The sequence below is a fragment of the Opisthorchis viverrini genome (assembly GCF_000715545.1).
Source record: "Opisthorchis viverrini unplaced genomic scaffold opera_v5_540, whole genome shotgun sequence".
Lineage (NCBI taxonomy): Eukaryota > Metazoa > Platyhelminthes > Trematoda > Opisthorchiida > Opisthorchiidae > Opisthorchis > Opisthorchis viverrini.
This window is the reverse complement of record NW_008752198.1, coordinates 10,379-27,295: the sequence shown is the minus strand read 5'-3', so window position 1 is coordinate 27,295 and position 16,917 is coordinate 10,379. Positions and strand designations below refer to the sequence as shown.

The following is a 16,917-nucleotide window of genomic DNA, read 5'->3' as shown; positions in this document are numbered from 1 at the left end:
CCCCGCTTGACAACCCACTGACAGTGCTGGATTTATGCACCAATTTACCAGCTCGCGCGTGCAATGCGCAGCTACCTACCCCCCCCCCAATCATCGGTGAACGAAACTGTGGCAGCTACAACCAGTGTACGACCAGTACGCGGTTCTTACAGCTGAAAATGATGATGATGATGATGTGGGATAAACACCAGATCTGAAATTTGGTTTTCATCTTTTTTATATTATTTAGTGTACGGCGATTCAATGTGAAATGGCTGACATAGTCCAACTGCATCGCAAAATCTACTTATTGAAAAAACGCTCTTTATTCACATGAAAAAATAATTAGGGCGTATTTTGTAGTTGGGATTCAATGTGCGCCACATTCGTCGTGTTCAACCTCACGATGTCTTATCCATTCTCCTATAAATCAGGATGTCCGGGTTCGTCAATTGTTCGTCGACAGAAATGAACGGATTCAAGTCAAGAACGAAGTCGAGCTTGTGCCATCAGGCACTCATGACCCTAGAAAGGGCACCTTTTTCAGGTATGTATAAAGCAACGTTTCCATTAGCTGTGGATTGTTTCAACAACAGGTCCCCGCAATGTGGTTTGGCAAGGCGCAATTGGTGGTATTCGCCTTAAAGAAGTTTGTACCGGCCAGGATAAAGAAAAAAGTTAACCGCTCAGCTTTAACACCCTTTCTGTGCCTAGCTGCCACGCCACCCGAAGAAGCACGAGAGCTGAGATAATGCCAGGTTGCGCAAGTTTAGATAGGGGAGGTCGAGAGGCAGAGATCGGGTTCGAACCACGGACCTTCCGGTCAGTAATTTCATGCACTTGGACCGTCTCACCTTTGGTCAGGAACAGACAACGATTAGCACACAACTGACTTAGTCACCCCCATTATCCGCAAACTGAGAATCGACTCCAAATCTACCATCGAACTGCGCTTCTCCCGGTTTCAGTCGGCCGAAATGGGCATTTACATATCATCCATCAGGATGACTATGTTCGTTCTTTTTGCTGACTGAAGCAGTTGCAACAGATCTCGATAAAACCCATTTTCTGGGTCTCAGAATCACCTCCTGCAGGAGTGTACACCGACGGGACAAATAAACACAGTTTACCGCATCGGTCACCAAAGATATAGTTTGAGCCAGACGGCCGCACAGAGCAAGAGCCAGTTGATGAAAGCTTTCTCTGTCTTAGAGCTGAGAGCAACTCCTACGTCTTAGAAACTGCGAGCGATTGTTCCGAGATCATCAGATAGACGAAGAGGGAAACGTAGAATATCTGAGATCGTTCAGAGCGGCTTGAGGTGTACGACTGGAGTGGGGTCTTGTATGCGGGGACACAACACACATCAATAGAGAGGGAAAGCAAGGTTTCAGCGAGAGATGTCTCTTCCTCAGTTTGACACAGAGTACGGAGGTTAAGTGCTACAACGTGGATCAGATCTCTTGAGGTTAGTAAGTGTCCGGATTCCTAAGCCTGGACAGGAACTGTCGAGATATCAGGGTTGGGTTCACACCACGAACTCTCCGGTCAGTAATTTCGCGCCTTAACCGCTGAGGTGCCTCCGGTTCAAAGTACAGAACTGCATGTGGAAGAATCACTTACCGAAAGACAGTGGCCAAGAAACACTGCAGCAACTGTTCGCTGCCATAAGTCGCTCAGTTCCCGCTTGTCAGAGTTCGACACCAACCAGCCAACAGCACAGTAATTGTCCGGATGTACGCCCGAAGTAGGAAATTGTCGAAGACCCGAGAAAGCCGACAACGGAGACGTGGTGTTCGGTTCACGGGACTTTGAAAAAGACAAGGAACATGAGTCAGAGCGGAGAATCCGATCGCTAAAGCAACCTGAAAGACATAAACGTCTACAACTACGATAAGTAGCATGGCTAATGAATAACGTGTGAATGAAGTGATGGTATTGTATTGAGAAATCCCTCAAGCGTATTCGTCATACGCCTCACTCGATGTGAATTATTCAGCGTAGACAGTATGCTGTTCTGCAGGAGAACTTACCCATATAGTACAGCTGGAACAAATGTCCGCAGGGATAAAAGCCATAAATCCCAAACCGAACGAATGTCTGTAGATTCTGGCCTGCTACGCAGGTTCGCCAGTCCAATAAGATGGAATGCAAAGGTGTAATAAGTACTCTGGTCTCATGAGAACGACTACAATGGGTATATTTAGCCGCCTGAGACAATCCAAAGACCCATGCGTACTCTGGTCTCCTTCTCAATTCGATTCAGGTATATTGACTACTAGCTAGCAATAAGATGATCTATCCAAGCGACTAATCCATCTGTGAGGAGAGTTGATAGCCACAGAACGATAAATTTGACCATCTTCCGGGTGTTGTGGACAGTCTTAGGGATGAGGTGAGCACTGTAGAGAGGTTACGCGTGCGAAATCTCCCTCTCCAAGGGAGAGGGACCTGAAGGAAAATCGTATGGGCTTAGCGTTTGCTTCTCAAGGTTTGAGAGTACGTACGAAAAAAGGATCTGTTCCATAGAAGACCCTATGAATGGCCCATGCCACATCTCACTGCTTCCTATAGAAACCAGTGCGAAGAGATACCATTTCCCGGAGAAATCCAAAACAGTAGTTCTGACAGCTTCGATCCAGTCCAAAACTCTTTCCAAAAAGAGCCCATACCTCCTTCTTTCCGTTGCTACATGGTGTGCGTTCGTACCTTCTTCCCGTGAATTTACGAAGACGAAATTTAATTTGGTTTGGCTATCTTGTTTATATTTTGCAAGTTTGACCATGGCAAATTAAACCGTTCAGCTGTCGCACCCTTTCGGTGCCTAACTGCCATGCCACCCGAAGGTTGCACGAGGGCTGGGATACTGCCAGGTTGCCCAAGTCTAGACAGGGGTAGTCGAGAAGCAGAGATCGGGTTCGAACCACGGACCTGCCAGTCAGTAACTTCACGTTCTAATCACTTTGGCCATCTCTCCCCACAACTAACATGTAGCGTACACAGGCCTTCATGGACACTTCAACACAAAGTCGAGGCCCGCACTGGAGGCAAGCGGAATGATTATTGTGACAGGTTTCACCCTCACTGATGAGCACACGCATTTAGAATTCTTCGCCCAGGTTATTACGAAGCCGGCGCCCAGCCAACTAACACTATCTGAGCAATCAATAGAGAACACATAACTTACTTGGACCAAATCATAAATTACGTGGGGAGCTGTGCGTGCGACGCACGCAAAAGCAAGCCAAGAGACCTTCGCACCCCCGACACAATCGTCCTGACGGAGCTTTAGGAGTTCGGAGCAGTAGCGTCCAATAGCAGTCGGTGCACTACTACTGTTGCTACTGCTGCTGCCGGGCGAGGCGGCATGTGACCGAAACCATTTCCAGCCAGCATAATCATCCAACTGAATGCGATGAACTTGACCACATTCAAACCGATGACAAGGTCGACCCTGAATCGAGTTTGTGGAATTTTCAGAGGACCAGTCCGGCATCCAGGCCGCTTCCTCACACGAAGATGAACAGAATCCGACCTGAATAAAAAAAAACAGACGTATGAGAAATATCGGATCCAAGTGATTTCACCCACAAAAACGGTGGACCTAGGGAAAACAGTTTTTTTTGAAAATCCTGTCTGCGAAAACGTCATCCCTGGTGGGAACTGAAACACGTTTGAGAAGCAAATTCACCTTTGATTTGGTGTCAATCTCAGTACAATCAACGAAGTACACGAATGATGATGATGATGATGATGAGTACACGTTCAGATTTATGACCTGCGTGCCATCATCTACCTTGCAGTCGGGTAGCGGGAGTGTTCGCTGAATTCCACACAGGACACAAACACAGCAGTCGCATATGAAAGCTGTTCATATTACTCTTTCATTCAAGTGCTTTGTCAAAAACCTGCGACCTGCTACACTGAGCGCGCTCTAGATTTGGTTTGTACGTGTTTGTGAAAAGTAACTTGCCCTGTGCTTTTTATTTCTATACGTACAGATACGAGATGGCTCAGTTGCTAAAGCACGAATCTACTGACCAGAAGGTCCGCAAGTCGAACCTAACCTGGCCAACTCGACCGCTCTTGTCTAGGCTTGGCAACATGTGCTAAAGCACGAATCTACTGACCAGAAGGTCCGCAAGTCGAACCTAACCTGGCCAACTCGACCGCTCTTGTCTAGGCTTTGGCAACATGGTAGTATCTCAGTCCCCATGCTTCTTTCGGATGGCGTGATTGCCGGGCACAGAGAAGGTATTACAGCTGAGCGATTTCACTTCGTTTCACGTACAGCTCCATGTACTGCGTACCATGACAAGCACTGAGGAATCATGGGCGGACATATCGGACCTTCTGGTAAACTCATTTTTCCCAAAATACGGACAAACGTTCAACCTGCAAACTGTATATAACTCTCCCAGTGAAGTAACCGCCTACCGAAACCTTTGATCCGAGTCAAAAATGACGGTAAGGCTGATTCAGTTCGGTGAATATATATCATTCAGCTGTAGCAAGCACCCTTTCGGTGCCTAGCTGCCATCTCACCCGAAGGTTGCACGAGGGCTGGGTTGCCCAAGCTTACACAGCGGAGGTCGAGAGGTAGGGGTCGGGTTCGAACCATGGATCTTCTAGTCTGTAAATATGCACTCTGACCACTTGAGCAATCTCGGTGAATGGGACCGACTGAACACTAGATGGGCGACCAGGTAATTTGTGCAGACAAATTCGTCGGGCAATGAGCTATCGAGGACGGTCAGGTTAATTTTGACTAAAAGATGGGAACAACTGAAAGTCCGGCTGAACTCAAACAGACTGGAAATTAAACAACGTGTGGAAATTCACTATCCAGTACCACGTGTATTTTGACTGCCAGACGAGCCAAATCGCTGTTGTTGTCATGGTTCCATGAGATCACATAATACAATTAATTATCCACCACAATCCTGCAGTGATTGCATTTTCATGCACTTTCATTGCATCGTTTACAGTCCGGGAATTCCCCCCCCCCACGCGAAATCTAACGGGAATATCCAGTTTGATATACTGTTACAGGCACATATTGTTCAGCTGTGACACCCTTTCGGTGCCTAGCTGCCATGCCACTCAAAGGAAACACGACGGCAGGGAAGCCGAGAGGCAGAGATCGGCTTTGAACCACGGACCTTACGGTCAGTAAATCCGCGCTCTAACCACTTGAGCCATCTCACCCCCATCTCGCACATTTACAGCAAACTGAAGATAAAAAACCATGTCCTTCGATCTGTGAGCTCCCATATGTTCCTATGCACAAGACGAGATATACTGTCATGTTTTCCGATCCCACACAAGAGTAACATGTCAGGCGGAGACCCGAACTTAGCGGTTTCAAGTAAGGAGACTGCAGCTTCATCTATGATCCACGTTGAGCATAGGCGACGCGGAGTGCATTGTGAAACATTATCAGAATACAAGAGAATCTTTATTTGCTCGGAAATTATCCTTATAAATCAGCTGATCTAGTCAGGTCAGTGACAATAAAATGGAATGAAAAACGCACCTCAGAACAGCCTCGGCATGGTCGGAGATTGAGCGATCGACGGAAGCACTGATAGCAATGCGAGTAGACGCGATCTTTGTGAATCCGACGTGCGTAGGGTTTATCCACCAGAATCAATTCCCCTATACAAAAGTAAGGGACCATTAGCGGGGAAGTAGAAATGACAATGTTCTAAAACACAACAGGAAGAAGCCAAAGAAAAAACTCGGCGAAAAGCGGCAAGTTGTATTGAGGAATTCAGTCAGGAGGGTTCGGAACAGAACGAAATTGCGAGAGGAATGTCGTCCAGTTGAAAATGTCTCGGAGAAGCCGCCCAGTGAAGTCGACCCATCTTTCTGATGACTCCACGGGTATGAAAATACTTGGAAGCAGATCCACTATTAGAAAAGCCGAGGTTATGCACCACAATCACTTTGAAGTAATTCGCTGAAAAGAAACAGCCGACCGCTCCACTCGCGTGTATTACTTCGCTTCACACGCTCTGGACGTTAACAATCCATCCACCTGAGGCCTGGAAGCGTCGCGTAATCTTCTGTTGTTCCATTGCAAAGGAGATTGTGACCAACACGGAACTGCTACCCCATTCGGTTTGTTACAAACAAACCCTCGCGCTCGAGACAGATGAGGGTTAACGAGCAAACCCTAGTGATCGGAAGGTTCGTGATTCGACTCAAAGTCTGCACCTCGACTGATGTTGTCTAGGCTCGAGCAGCCCGGCAGTATCCCACGCCTTGTGCTTTCCTTCGGTGGCATGGTAGCTAAACACCAAAAGGGTGTTATAGCTGGGGAATTTTTGTTACATGCTAAACAAAAATGCGGTCAAAACACAACAAACACCTACAAACCTATAGATACTTGTAGCTTGTCTGTTGAAAGCACGACACTGCCCATAAAAATAAGAACAGATTCCAAATTCCACACCATACTTGTAGAGTAGTTGCCCCAATTATCATATCATTCATAACCTCACTTTGCCCCTACCAAAGTGACTCCACAGTGCGGCGTGCTTACAATGCACAGTGATTGACTTGAAACGCCTGATAGTATTCTGAACTACACAGCGTGAGCGGATCCTGTGTAAGCGGGCTTCAGTTCACCGCTGAGGTCCAATTTCGGGCGATCCCATAAAAACTTTTGTCTTGACCCTCACGTATTGTAGTCGCCCACTTCTTCCGGTAGCCTAGGTCTTTGCACATCTGTGCTGACATCACTGTTTCTGACTGTTTCTGTTCAATGGTTGATGAACAAAAGCACAGCTTGGAGAAGTGCACGTCCTGTTTACCGGATTTTTGTCGGGTTACACAAACCTATGCAGTGTAAACCCCTCTCGATCGACACTTTTACTGTTTCTGTTCAATGGTTGATGAACAAACGCACAGCTTGGAGAAGTGTGCGTCCTGTTTATCAGATTTTTGTCGGGTTACACAAACCTGTGCAGTGTAAACCCCTCTTGATCGACACTTTTCCACCGATTTTATCAGTACTCGTTGTAGAGAAGCCGTAACGGAATTCAGAGAAGCGTGCGAAGGTCTTAGTCCATCGTAGACGGTCTCCACCAATAGGATGGCAAATAGCAAGGCAGTTTTCGGTGTAAATCTAGACAGCGGTCAAAATGACTGACAACACCAGCTGTGAGGCGATGCAAGAGCGAAGCGCCTAGTCTTTCGGTTTCGTCCTCATCGGAATGAACCGATGATAAAGGTGAAAAATGACATTCAAATGAAAAACCATACAGCGAAAAAAAACGATTTTTGAGATGGCGAATATCATTGGTAATGCCTCCTAAGTATACGCTTTTTAACAAACAACAACGAAATCTTACGCAAAGAGTTGGAACAGCATAGTGAACAAAAATAAATCCGAAAGAAAGCAACGCGTAAGTTCGACGAAAAGGCGGGTGTCTGTACATACGGGGTGGGAGTGAACCTACCTAATGACGCGTTCCAAGTCTACAAAGATTGTGTGGAAAAGTCGAAGAACAGGGCTAGCGGTGAGTAGAAAACGGGAAGCACGTGAATGAAATTTATCATCCTCGCGAACGATATCAGCGACAACACCAGTTAGGAATTATTTTGTTGCAACCGTAGAATAGTCATGCGGAACAATCTGGCTTTATAAAGGAAAATAAATAATGGCTGCAACGGTTCGAAGTCTCCATTAAAACGTATGAAGATTGCACGTTGAAAGATAATTCGCGCCAACAGCATTACAAATGGAAAGTCAAAAGGCGTTTTCACTAACCCTATCATCTTCAAAACGAGATGGTCCAGTGTTTAGAGCGCGAATCTATTGGCCGGAAGGTCTGCGGTTCAAACTGCATCAGGACTTCTCCTGTCTAGGTTTGGGCAACCTGGCAGAATCCCAGCCGTCGTCTTCCCTTGGGGTTGCATGGCAGCTAGGCACTCAAAAGATGTTACAGCTGAATGATTATCGATTACCTTGGTGTAGGGCCCAGAGTGTCCCGCTTTGGTGAGTTTTTTCATAAACGGTAACTGGGTTTCTAGAGTTTCATGATTTTTTCATGACTAGCCTGACGTCCATGTTGCCATTCCATGTAAATCCATGTAAAACATGCAGCTGAGAAAATAATCGTACTACTACTGGCGTGATTAGCATTGCCACGAGTGATGGGATGGTTGGAAAGAGTAACGCGACGCCTGACCACTCTTGCGCTATCATTGGTTGGCTAACGTTACGCCACATAGCGTCGGACAGACCAAATGCAGCCTGCACCTAGAGCCGATTGATAGCCCAACAACTGTACAAAGATACAATCCGCTGCCCTCAGATATTAATCCCCAAGCTTCGGTTTAAATTTCATTCGGATGTATAGAAAATTTAGCGGTGAGTTATAGGGTTTCCGGAACAGAATGGCAGGCACTTATCGCCACAGACTCGCTCGGTGGAGAAGCAACATGGAACGATCCAGCCTATTTAGCGTGCACTGTCAGACATTGCTTTCAAACTAGTCCCTTGAAAGTAATCGGCTTTCGTTTTCTAAACAAATGACCTGCCAAATAGTGACCGAAGTTCTTCCTGTTCTAATCACCAGGAGCGAGTTTATGTTGAAAAACATGGAGTCCATTCATTTTGCCGCGAGCCCTACACCGTTCCAAGCGCACATTCGATTCGTTCTGCTTTTGTTACGGATCAACAATTTGTCACTTAAGGGTCGAAAATTCCGCGGCAAAACAACCGCCGATGACATGTTCGGCACAAAATGAAATGCACCTGTCCCCATTATCCACCTTATTTTCGATAGCGACTGAAGGAAAGCCATGAGGTTACATTTGAGCAGTACAACTTTTGGTATCGATTGGGGTGACTCCACTCGCACATTACACCGCTCGGTTAGGTGCAGTGTGCTCCAGCCAAAAACAACTGGATGAGGGCCAGATATAAAGCCAACATATCGGCTGAAGAAATCAACGCACTGGCAGCCGAGCATCATTGTAATTCAGGTTTCGTTTTGCACCGGTTTCGTACAATCAATCAATCATTTGATCCGTTTTAAGCCGTGTACCATAAGCACAATGGTCCAAGCTGGTACAGTTTCGATCACCGGAAAGAGGGAGAGTGTTGAAGGCGATGGCATGTTCATGGCAAGATAACAAGTAGCCCCATCACGGTTACACTACCTGGCATACCGATGGACCTCTGAAGGGGGGAGCTGTGGAGCTATGAGCTTAATCAACCTAGACTATTATAAGGAACGAACGTTGATATAGACGTAACTTTCTGCAACATAGTGGTTCTCTAGCAAACTGTGCCTTTCAGGGTCACCCATTTCACCGGTAGCACATTTGAGACAAACTTAGAAAACCCAACCCCGTTTAGTCTGAAGCATTTCGAGAACTGCGCGGAACTAACAGAACAAACAAGCAGTCAGTCACTAGTCTCCGCGACTGATGAAATGTTTGCAAGCTGGTTGTCAACCCCTGTGAACAGGTCAAAAGCGCAACATCAGTGTTGGACACCGGTGTTTTGATCACCCGAATGTTGTGTCTTGCTGAACGGTAATGCAACTTGGCTTCTCTTGGCTTCCTGCTCCGCCAACTATGGTATATCAAAAGGCACGGTAGCTCTGGACAGCCCTTCATGGAGACAAAGGAAAATTATTACAACTGTATTCATAGGGTGGCCACAGAGTGTTCCACAAAGTCGTGCCAAAATCTCCGTGAGGGGGCGAGAAACGTCGAGTCGGAGATGCTCGATCCGGATTGGCTGGTATTCTGACCAATCAGGACATGCCTTCGTTTGGTCCGTGTCCTGCACGTGACAAATCCGTCCAAATGATGTGATGTTTGGTTATTAGGGACGGCTGGTCTTCGAACACCGGGCCACTACACAAACTCCAGAAAAAAGATTCATACAGTGACTTCTTCCAATATAACGATATTATACTTTAAATTCCCATATAGTGCTGGCTGGTGAAGGATAAGTTTCAAACACAGATGCCGCCATTACGGGCCCATCCTAACGGCGACGCTTAAACCTGAAATGGAGCCGCGCTTCTGTCACACAGTTTGTCATACAGCAACCCCGCCGAAACAAAAGCATTCGCGAAAGCGATGTTAAACTATATAATATCCATTCGATCAATAGGACCGAGATTCCAGTGGATTTTCAATTCGAAGACAAGTGCTGTTCACACAGGTTACAGTGGAGTAAAGGGTTTGTATTTCATACCAAGATAACGCATCGACTAGAGGGCAAAATCTGGGGGGTGACTGGGTGAATTACACTGCTTTTGTGACTGTTAGGTTACTTTACCTGGTTTGACTGATCTCTTTACGACCACCTGCCATCCAATTCCACTGTCTCCAAGGCATACCTCAAAAGGAATGGGACTGTTGGGGTCAGGAACACCACGAATCTCCGGCGTCCTTTGTCCTGAATCCGATTGGACTACGGCTCTCACACAAGTTGGCGGATATGGTGGCTCAGGATGGCGCACGAATATTGGTAATCCAGACGTCGAGCTGACATGAGGATCGCCTGACTGCAACACGTGAGTACATTTGGCAAGACCCTGGTCAATGAGTTTCTTCAAGGCACTCGTGCCGGGCTCCTCAAGGTTAACACATTGTTTGGCTTGAATAAACGCGTCTTGTGCCTCTTTTGTCTGGCCTAGTTTTAAAAACGACTCCGCCCGGCGGACCAACAGTCGACTTCGATGGGTTTTCGGGTAATCATACTGAAAAATAGGTTGCATTTGTAGTTTACGTGTTAGAAATGATGAATCAAAGCTGCTGCGTTTTTAAGCACATTAATACAACTTGAGTAGTATGTCTCTGGGAGGAAGAAGGCAATGAAATCGTCCACTCAGAACCAATTTTTACAAAATCGGGGTGTGAAAAATTGTCATAAAAGGACGAAGTATTCAGTTGAACATCTTTCCATGTAGCTGCGAAATTTAAACGGCTACAGTGGCACTGTGACCTGCAGTGAACAGTTACGCACTAATTCAAACGTCGAAATTCCGTTCAGGTTCACCTTAGGTTTCGTCACAGTCAGGACGACGGCATCACGAAAAAGGGATAGAGTTTATTTCTTCTGTGAAACGTCGATAATCCTGTAGTACTCATTAAAACGGCGGAGCTCAAATGCACTCCAAGGGAATAAATTATGACAAAAGTTGAAGTGAAACGACCTTCACTGGTAAAAACCTCTCAAAAAGAGACGTCGAGCTCCATCGTGAAACTGCCTCAGTTACATAAAATAATTTTAAAAAATCATTCAGCCGTAACACCCCTTCGGTGCCCAGCTGCTATGCTACCCGAAGGAAGCACGAGGGCTGGGATACAACTAGGCTGTCCAAGCCTAGACAGGGGAAGTCAAGAGGCAGAGGTCGGGTTCGATCCACGGACCTTCCGGTCAGTAAATTCTCTCTTTAACCTCTTGACCCAGCTCGCACCCTTCAGTTCCATACATAGGCAGTTACCTAGTCTTGGCCAAACACATATCGATCAGTGACGTCTCTTTGACGCACAATTTGAAATAGAATAGGTTTCATGGAAATCAGTGGATCAAATAAGGGGTGGATATTAAAATGCTTACTTCACAGAAAGAATAATAATGTGCAAGCGCATGATCCACCCGCTGCGAAGGGCCAGTTTAGAAACTTCGTGAACCGTTTTGGAGCATATTGGCCTTGCTACGAATCTTTGTGCTTGTGCACTCTCATTCTGTCTACTTCACGCCGCAAGAAAAAACTAACTTGTGGACTGGGACTGAAATGTCTTGAAAGATGATTTTGGCCTTTTTTCAAACAGAAGAGAAGTTTGAGTGCGACTCACTGCACATTCAGGTGCAGCCCCCGATAAAGCGCTTATTCACGGACAACGTAAGAAGGCTCGGCCCCAAATTTACGACAGACTCACTGCCTCCCAGGATAGATGCTTTCGGAATAAGAGTAACCTGGTCACACAGGTTGATAAATGTACCCTTTAGGTACATGACACTAAATACTCAGAACTACGGCTTTGGATGCTCCGGTGATTATACCGGGCATGCGATCAAGAACCGTTAATTTTGACTCTGTCGGTGACTCTGAATCCGTACGAAGGCATATTTTAGAGTAGCGTTTTCATAACTCAATCTTTGGTGATAGGAATCACCTTGCCCATGTAACTGGGGCGAGATGGCCCAAGTGGTTAGAGCGCGAATTTACTGACCGGAAGGTCCGTGGTTCGAACCCGACCTCTGCCTCTCGACTTCCCCTGTCTAGGCTTGGGCAACCTGGCAGTATCCCAGCCCTCGTGCCTCCTTCGCGTGGCATGGCAGCTAGGCACCAAGGTGTACAGCTGAACGAATTTTGTTATGTAATTGAAATTGTAAATTGCATACACATGAGCAAATTTGCAGTCCTAGATGATAAAAATGTTGCTTGATGATACACTGCACTCGGCGTACATTTCATGGACGATAACGTGAACCAAACTGTATTAGATATATTCTTCCACTCAAGCGGCCTTGAGACACCGACCAAATCAACACCACCTAAGATTGCTCTGAAAACTCCTGCTTTCTTGAACTTCACAGCTGATAACTGGTGTTTGGCCAAATGTTTGGTTGAGGAGGTTGACAGTTGGCTTGCAATTAGCTTGGCGAAGAGATCAAAGGCCATCTGATCAACCACCAGTAAACACACAAGACATGTTGACACAGCTGATTCGACCAAGGATTACTCCTAAAGTTACCGATCGGAAAAAGCACTGGTCCTGATATACACAGCCCGAACTCCCTACCAAACCGCCCAATCTGCACCCGACTAATACGCCCATAAAATGTCCCGAACCGATTACATCTTTCCGGAAGAAAACTGTGAAGCGAAGGTAAAATGTCAACAACAAACTAAAAACACAGCATCATAGTGACACAATTTGTATGTTTATCTAACTCACGTGAAATGCCAGTTCGATATCCTGCAGTACGGCTGAATCTGCACCTAAGCGAGCCAGGACACATGATCTGTTTGCAAAAGCTAAAGCCTTCTTCTCGGCACTTTCGGCAAAAAAAATTGCTTCCGTATATAGCTTCAATGCATCAGCAACATTGCTGGTGCGCCAGGCACTGTTACCTAGTTCTCTCAGTTCCTGGGACCGTGAATCAGATTTCAGTCCCGAATGATTTTGCTCGGAAACTGTTAAATGGGAGAAATATAAGTTATAAAATTGTGATCACCAGAAGGTAACACATGGGAAAGTGTCCTTAAAATAACAGTGGTCCCAAACCCACCAATGAAACCCATTGAAGTTTAACTAGACTTGGAACAGCTCACGGTGTTCCGAGAAGGTGTACCTGAACAAGATCGCGTCAGTCTTTGAGGCGGTCACTGCTGAACACGATCAAGCCCATCATGGGCGGAAAATTCAAGCCAAATCACTCAACACCAGTGAACGGTTCCAAAACCAAATCGATTAGTCTTAGCAACTGGACTGGCAGAACGTCCCAGAGGATGTGTGATACCGTACAAACGGTACAAAAAACTGTGCAGCTGAATAAGTTTATAGGGGGGGGGGCATAAATCTGTACTTAAATCAAAAGCCAACTTTTCGGTGAAGTCGTACTGTTTTATAAAACAAGCGGCTTCTCGAGAACGCGGAATTCTGCTGTCTCCTGGTAGTCGACCATGAGTTTACGTATAATATTCACTCTACACTGGATTTATCGAGCACCAGAAGACTATGCCTGTACGCAAATGCAAAGCCAAAAACAAATTGTCCAGATGTGGTAGCCAGCTGTGGGCCAATTTTTAAATAAAAACTCACGTGGGCGATATGAATACAAAATAGCGACAGGTCCAACCACTGGTTGTGCCCGGTACCCAATCCTATTCAAATTCACTTGTGGCCTTCGATGTTCTTCGGTTCAAAAGCCCTCGTTAAATCAGAGCTGACACAAATCAATGATAAATCATGCGAAAGTTAATAGTGTTTCTCAGTCTTTCATCGCCGTTGAGTGCCACTGTCTACATCTTACAAGCCTGAACACAATGCTTCGTTCTACTTGGATCCAGTGGGCGAACGAACTGAGCCAAGTTGCATTCAAAAACAATGAAATTTATAAACCTTAAAACTCACGCTAGCAAACCCTCAAGGCCTTCAAACAGATGAGTGATCTGCCTCATTTCTTATAAATCGACATTTCGGCTACGTAATATAAGAAACCCACTTTCATCTACCATACTACACTATACTATTTATACTATATATACTATATACTAATATACTTTCATCAAATACACTATGGGAAATTGACATCAAACAGGTTAGATACGAAAAGAAATCAAAAATTAAAAGGTCGGGAAAATGATCGAAGATTTGCAGTACCCCACAGTGGATTTCCGATTTACACTGTTGAAAACACATACATTTCCAACTGGTGAGAAGCTAAAAAAGTGGAGAAACCACGAACGCTTACCTGGACTAAAAGAGAACTGACGCACTGAAGGCAATCGAAGTAAGGTGATGACCCTTTCAAAATCGGTCGTGCAGCTGGAAAATTCGACAGGCCAGAGGAATGGTGAGCCGTTTGGCTGCGAACAATTGGTGCTGGTCCAGTTTTCCGCAACTGCTTCGATGACCGTGGAACAGAAACGAGAAAACTCCGCTTCCAAGCCGGTGTCCATTGCATAAGTTTCGATGCGTTACCGGTCAAGCTAGAGGGAAACGTAAGTATGGAAGCTCAACAGACATTGAAGCCCAAAACCGTCACATGGCACTCAAACGCTTCTTTGATGATTAAAAGGCAAACTGGTTCCATTCAGCAGTGGAACATTACAACGAAGAGCTAAGAGGATCCCTTTGAAATTTTATTGTAGATACAAGAGACCCCATTCAAACTCATTCGATAACCGAGGCAAATGAAATGTGACGAGGCTCGAAAGCAGAATATCCTAACAAACCTCTATCACAAATGCGGTGCTTTAAAGGGAATATGATATAATAGGTCCTGGTGCAACGGGATACTTCAAGGACCTTCGCTTAATGTTCCTGTCCATTTGTACAATTCATGAACAGCCTTATAATGACTAACAAACGAAGTTCTCACATTCCTGTCTTGTTACAATCTGAATCGGTTTTGGACCAAACCTTAAACAGTTCAAATGCTCCGGAGTACATGAACCGCCATAGACAAACAACAATCCATATACTGAAGCCCTATTTCATTATCTCCGCACCGAAAAACGTTGGGTGCACTGGAGGCAGTGTAAGTCAAGGATATCGATGAAAGTAGCGTGTAGACGGAAGTTAGTCTTTCTCCTTGCGACGCAGATAATACGATTAATCTTTCCAGTAATCAGCAAGATACAAAAAACACTGAGGGGACTGCATATGCATAGATAGTCACAATGTAACAGTGTTGCGATGTGGTAAGGTGTCTGGCCGCTAACCCTCTGACCCGGATTAAAGTATCTACAGGCGTCAAACAATGCTACCGATATTGGGGATGCCTGATTCTCCGCTGAAGAAAGTCCCCCGTTTATAAGTACCTTGTATAGTGAAGGACAACACGCGGGACTGTTGATTTTGCTGAGGAATTTCCACCAGCCGATCCGCCCCCAAGCTTGAAATCGCGCTTGACTCTCATACGTCTATGTTTCGCGTGCCGCTCCGAGAGGACGAGCAATCTATGACGAAGGAAACCTCGTAACACCACGAGTCGAACTGAAGCCTTTGTACTTACGTTTATTGCAAATGGCCTTCTCGAAGATGGGCACTATTATCGACTCATTACAGTTGGCTCAAAGTTTCTCTCAAAGACAGACGCAAACAGATGAGGAATTCATCATCATCCTAGAAAACAAAAGTCAAAAGCACAATGACGTTCGAGCAGGAGTATATACCCGACACTTCTGAAACCAAAGTATCCATGACCCCGTCAACAGCCTGCCGAACCATGGTTGCGATTAAGAGGAATCTGTTGCCGAGGCTCCAGTAAAGCCACCGTCCTATCAGATACCTAGTACTTGCATGAGGTTGGCCGCGCTGCATCGCAGGTGGACGTTACCTCATTGAGTAAAGCTTGGGTATCTGTCAACAGTGATCGTTGATATCCGACAACAGACCAGACGACAAGTATTAGAATTGCCGGTTCGATACATCCGTCTGGCTTCGGAAAATTAAAGTGTACGGTGGAAGACGTCAACAGTAGCGTGTTTTCGCTTATCTGCCCTGCTGCACAGAGCAACTAAGGTGACCAGGGTAACACCAGCCGACGGCCGATGTGGCATGACACTATTTCTAGTTGTAAGGTTCCTGAAAAACTCTCAGGGAGTTCACACCAAGAGGACGATTAGTCTTCAGCCAAAGCCATCGGCTTAAAAGCCTCACCGCAAAACAGCGAGTCGATGCCAGCTATTTACCACAGTAGTACAAGTTTTTTAACAAGTCACCGCGACGGCCGATGTGGCATGACACTATTTCTAGTTGTAAGGTTCCTGAAAAACTCTCAGGGAGTTCACACCAAGAGGACGATTAGTCTTCAGCCAAAGCCATCGGCTTAAAAGCCTCACCGCAAAACAGCGAGTCGATGCCAGCTATTTACCACAGTAGTACAAGTTTTTTAAGGAACAAGTCACCGTGCCTGGAAAACCAAGGGAATGTGTTCGTCAGACTTATACCCGCTGAGCAACCTGTTGTGAGAAACCCTGTTGGTGTCAAAGACAAGCCCATCAGTCCAGCGCAGTTGACCGCAGAGATGCACAGATCACCACACCGCAATAAACTCGTCTCTGCACAGAGGTCGTTGCTACAGTTTCAATCACCGAAAAATGGGAGGAGTACATCATCATCATCATCATCATCAACGACATCAGTGCTCAACACCAATGCTTCACTGCCGTACAGCCATGACTTATTTGAAAGCCTTATTGTAAAGAAAAGAATAAAGGTGGA

At 45.8% G+C, this 16,917-nt stretch overlaps 2 protein-coding genes across 2 annotated transcripts in view; one reads left to right on the top strand and one right to left on the bottom strand.

Annotated features, from left to right (window-relative positions):
- The window catches only part of T265_11624 (hypothetical protein), a gene marked incomplete at both ends in the record, with an annotated part of 2,687 nt that extends 2,438 nt beyond the window's left edge, over positions 1–249 (top strand). The window contains one exon of the mRNA XM_009178328.1: positions 230–249. Coding sequence (XP_009176592.1) covers positions 230–249 — 20 coding nt within the window. The remainder of the gene's footprint in view (positions 1–229) is intronic.
- The window catches only part of T265_11625 (hypothetical protein), a gene marked incomplete at both ends in the record, with an annotated part of 29,358 nt that overhangs the window by 3,053 nt on the left and 9,388 nt on the right, over positions 1–16,917 (bottom strand). The window contains 6 exons of the mRNA XM_009178327.1: positions 1,603–1,788; positions 3,167–3,514; positions 5,516–5,637; positions 10,289–10,712; positions 12,922–13,160; positions 14,441–14,678. Of these exons, the coding sequence (XP_009176591.1) occupies positions 1,603–1,788; positions 3,167–3,514; positions 5,516–5,637; positions 10,289–10,712; positions 12,922–13,160; positions 14,441–14,648 (1,527 nt within the window). The remainder of the gene's footprint in view (positions 1–1,602; positions 1,789–3,166; positions 3,515–5,515; positions 5,638–10,288; positions 10,713–12,921; positions 13,161–14,440; positions 14,679–16,917) is intronic.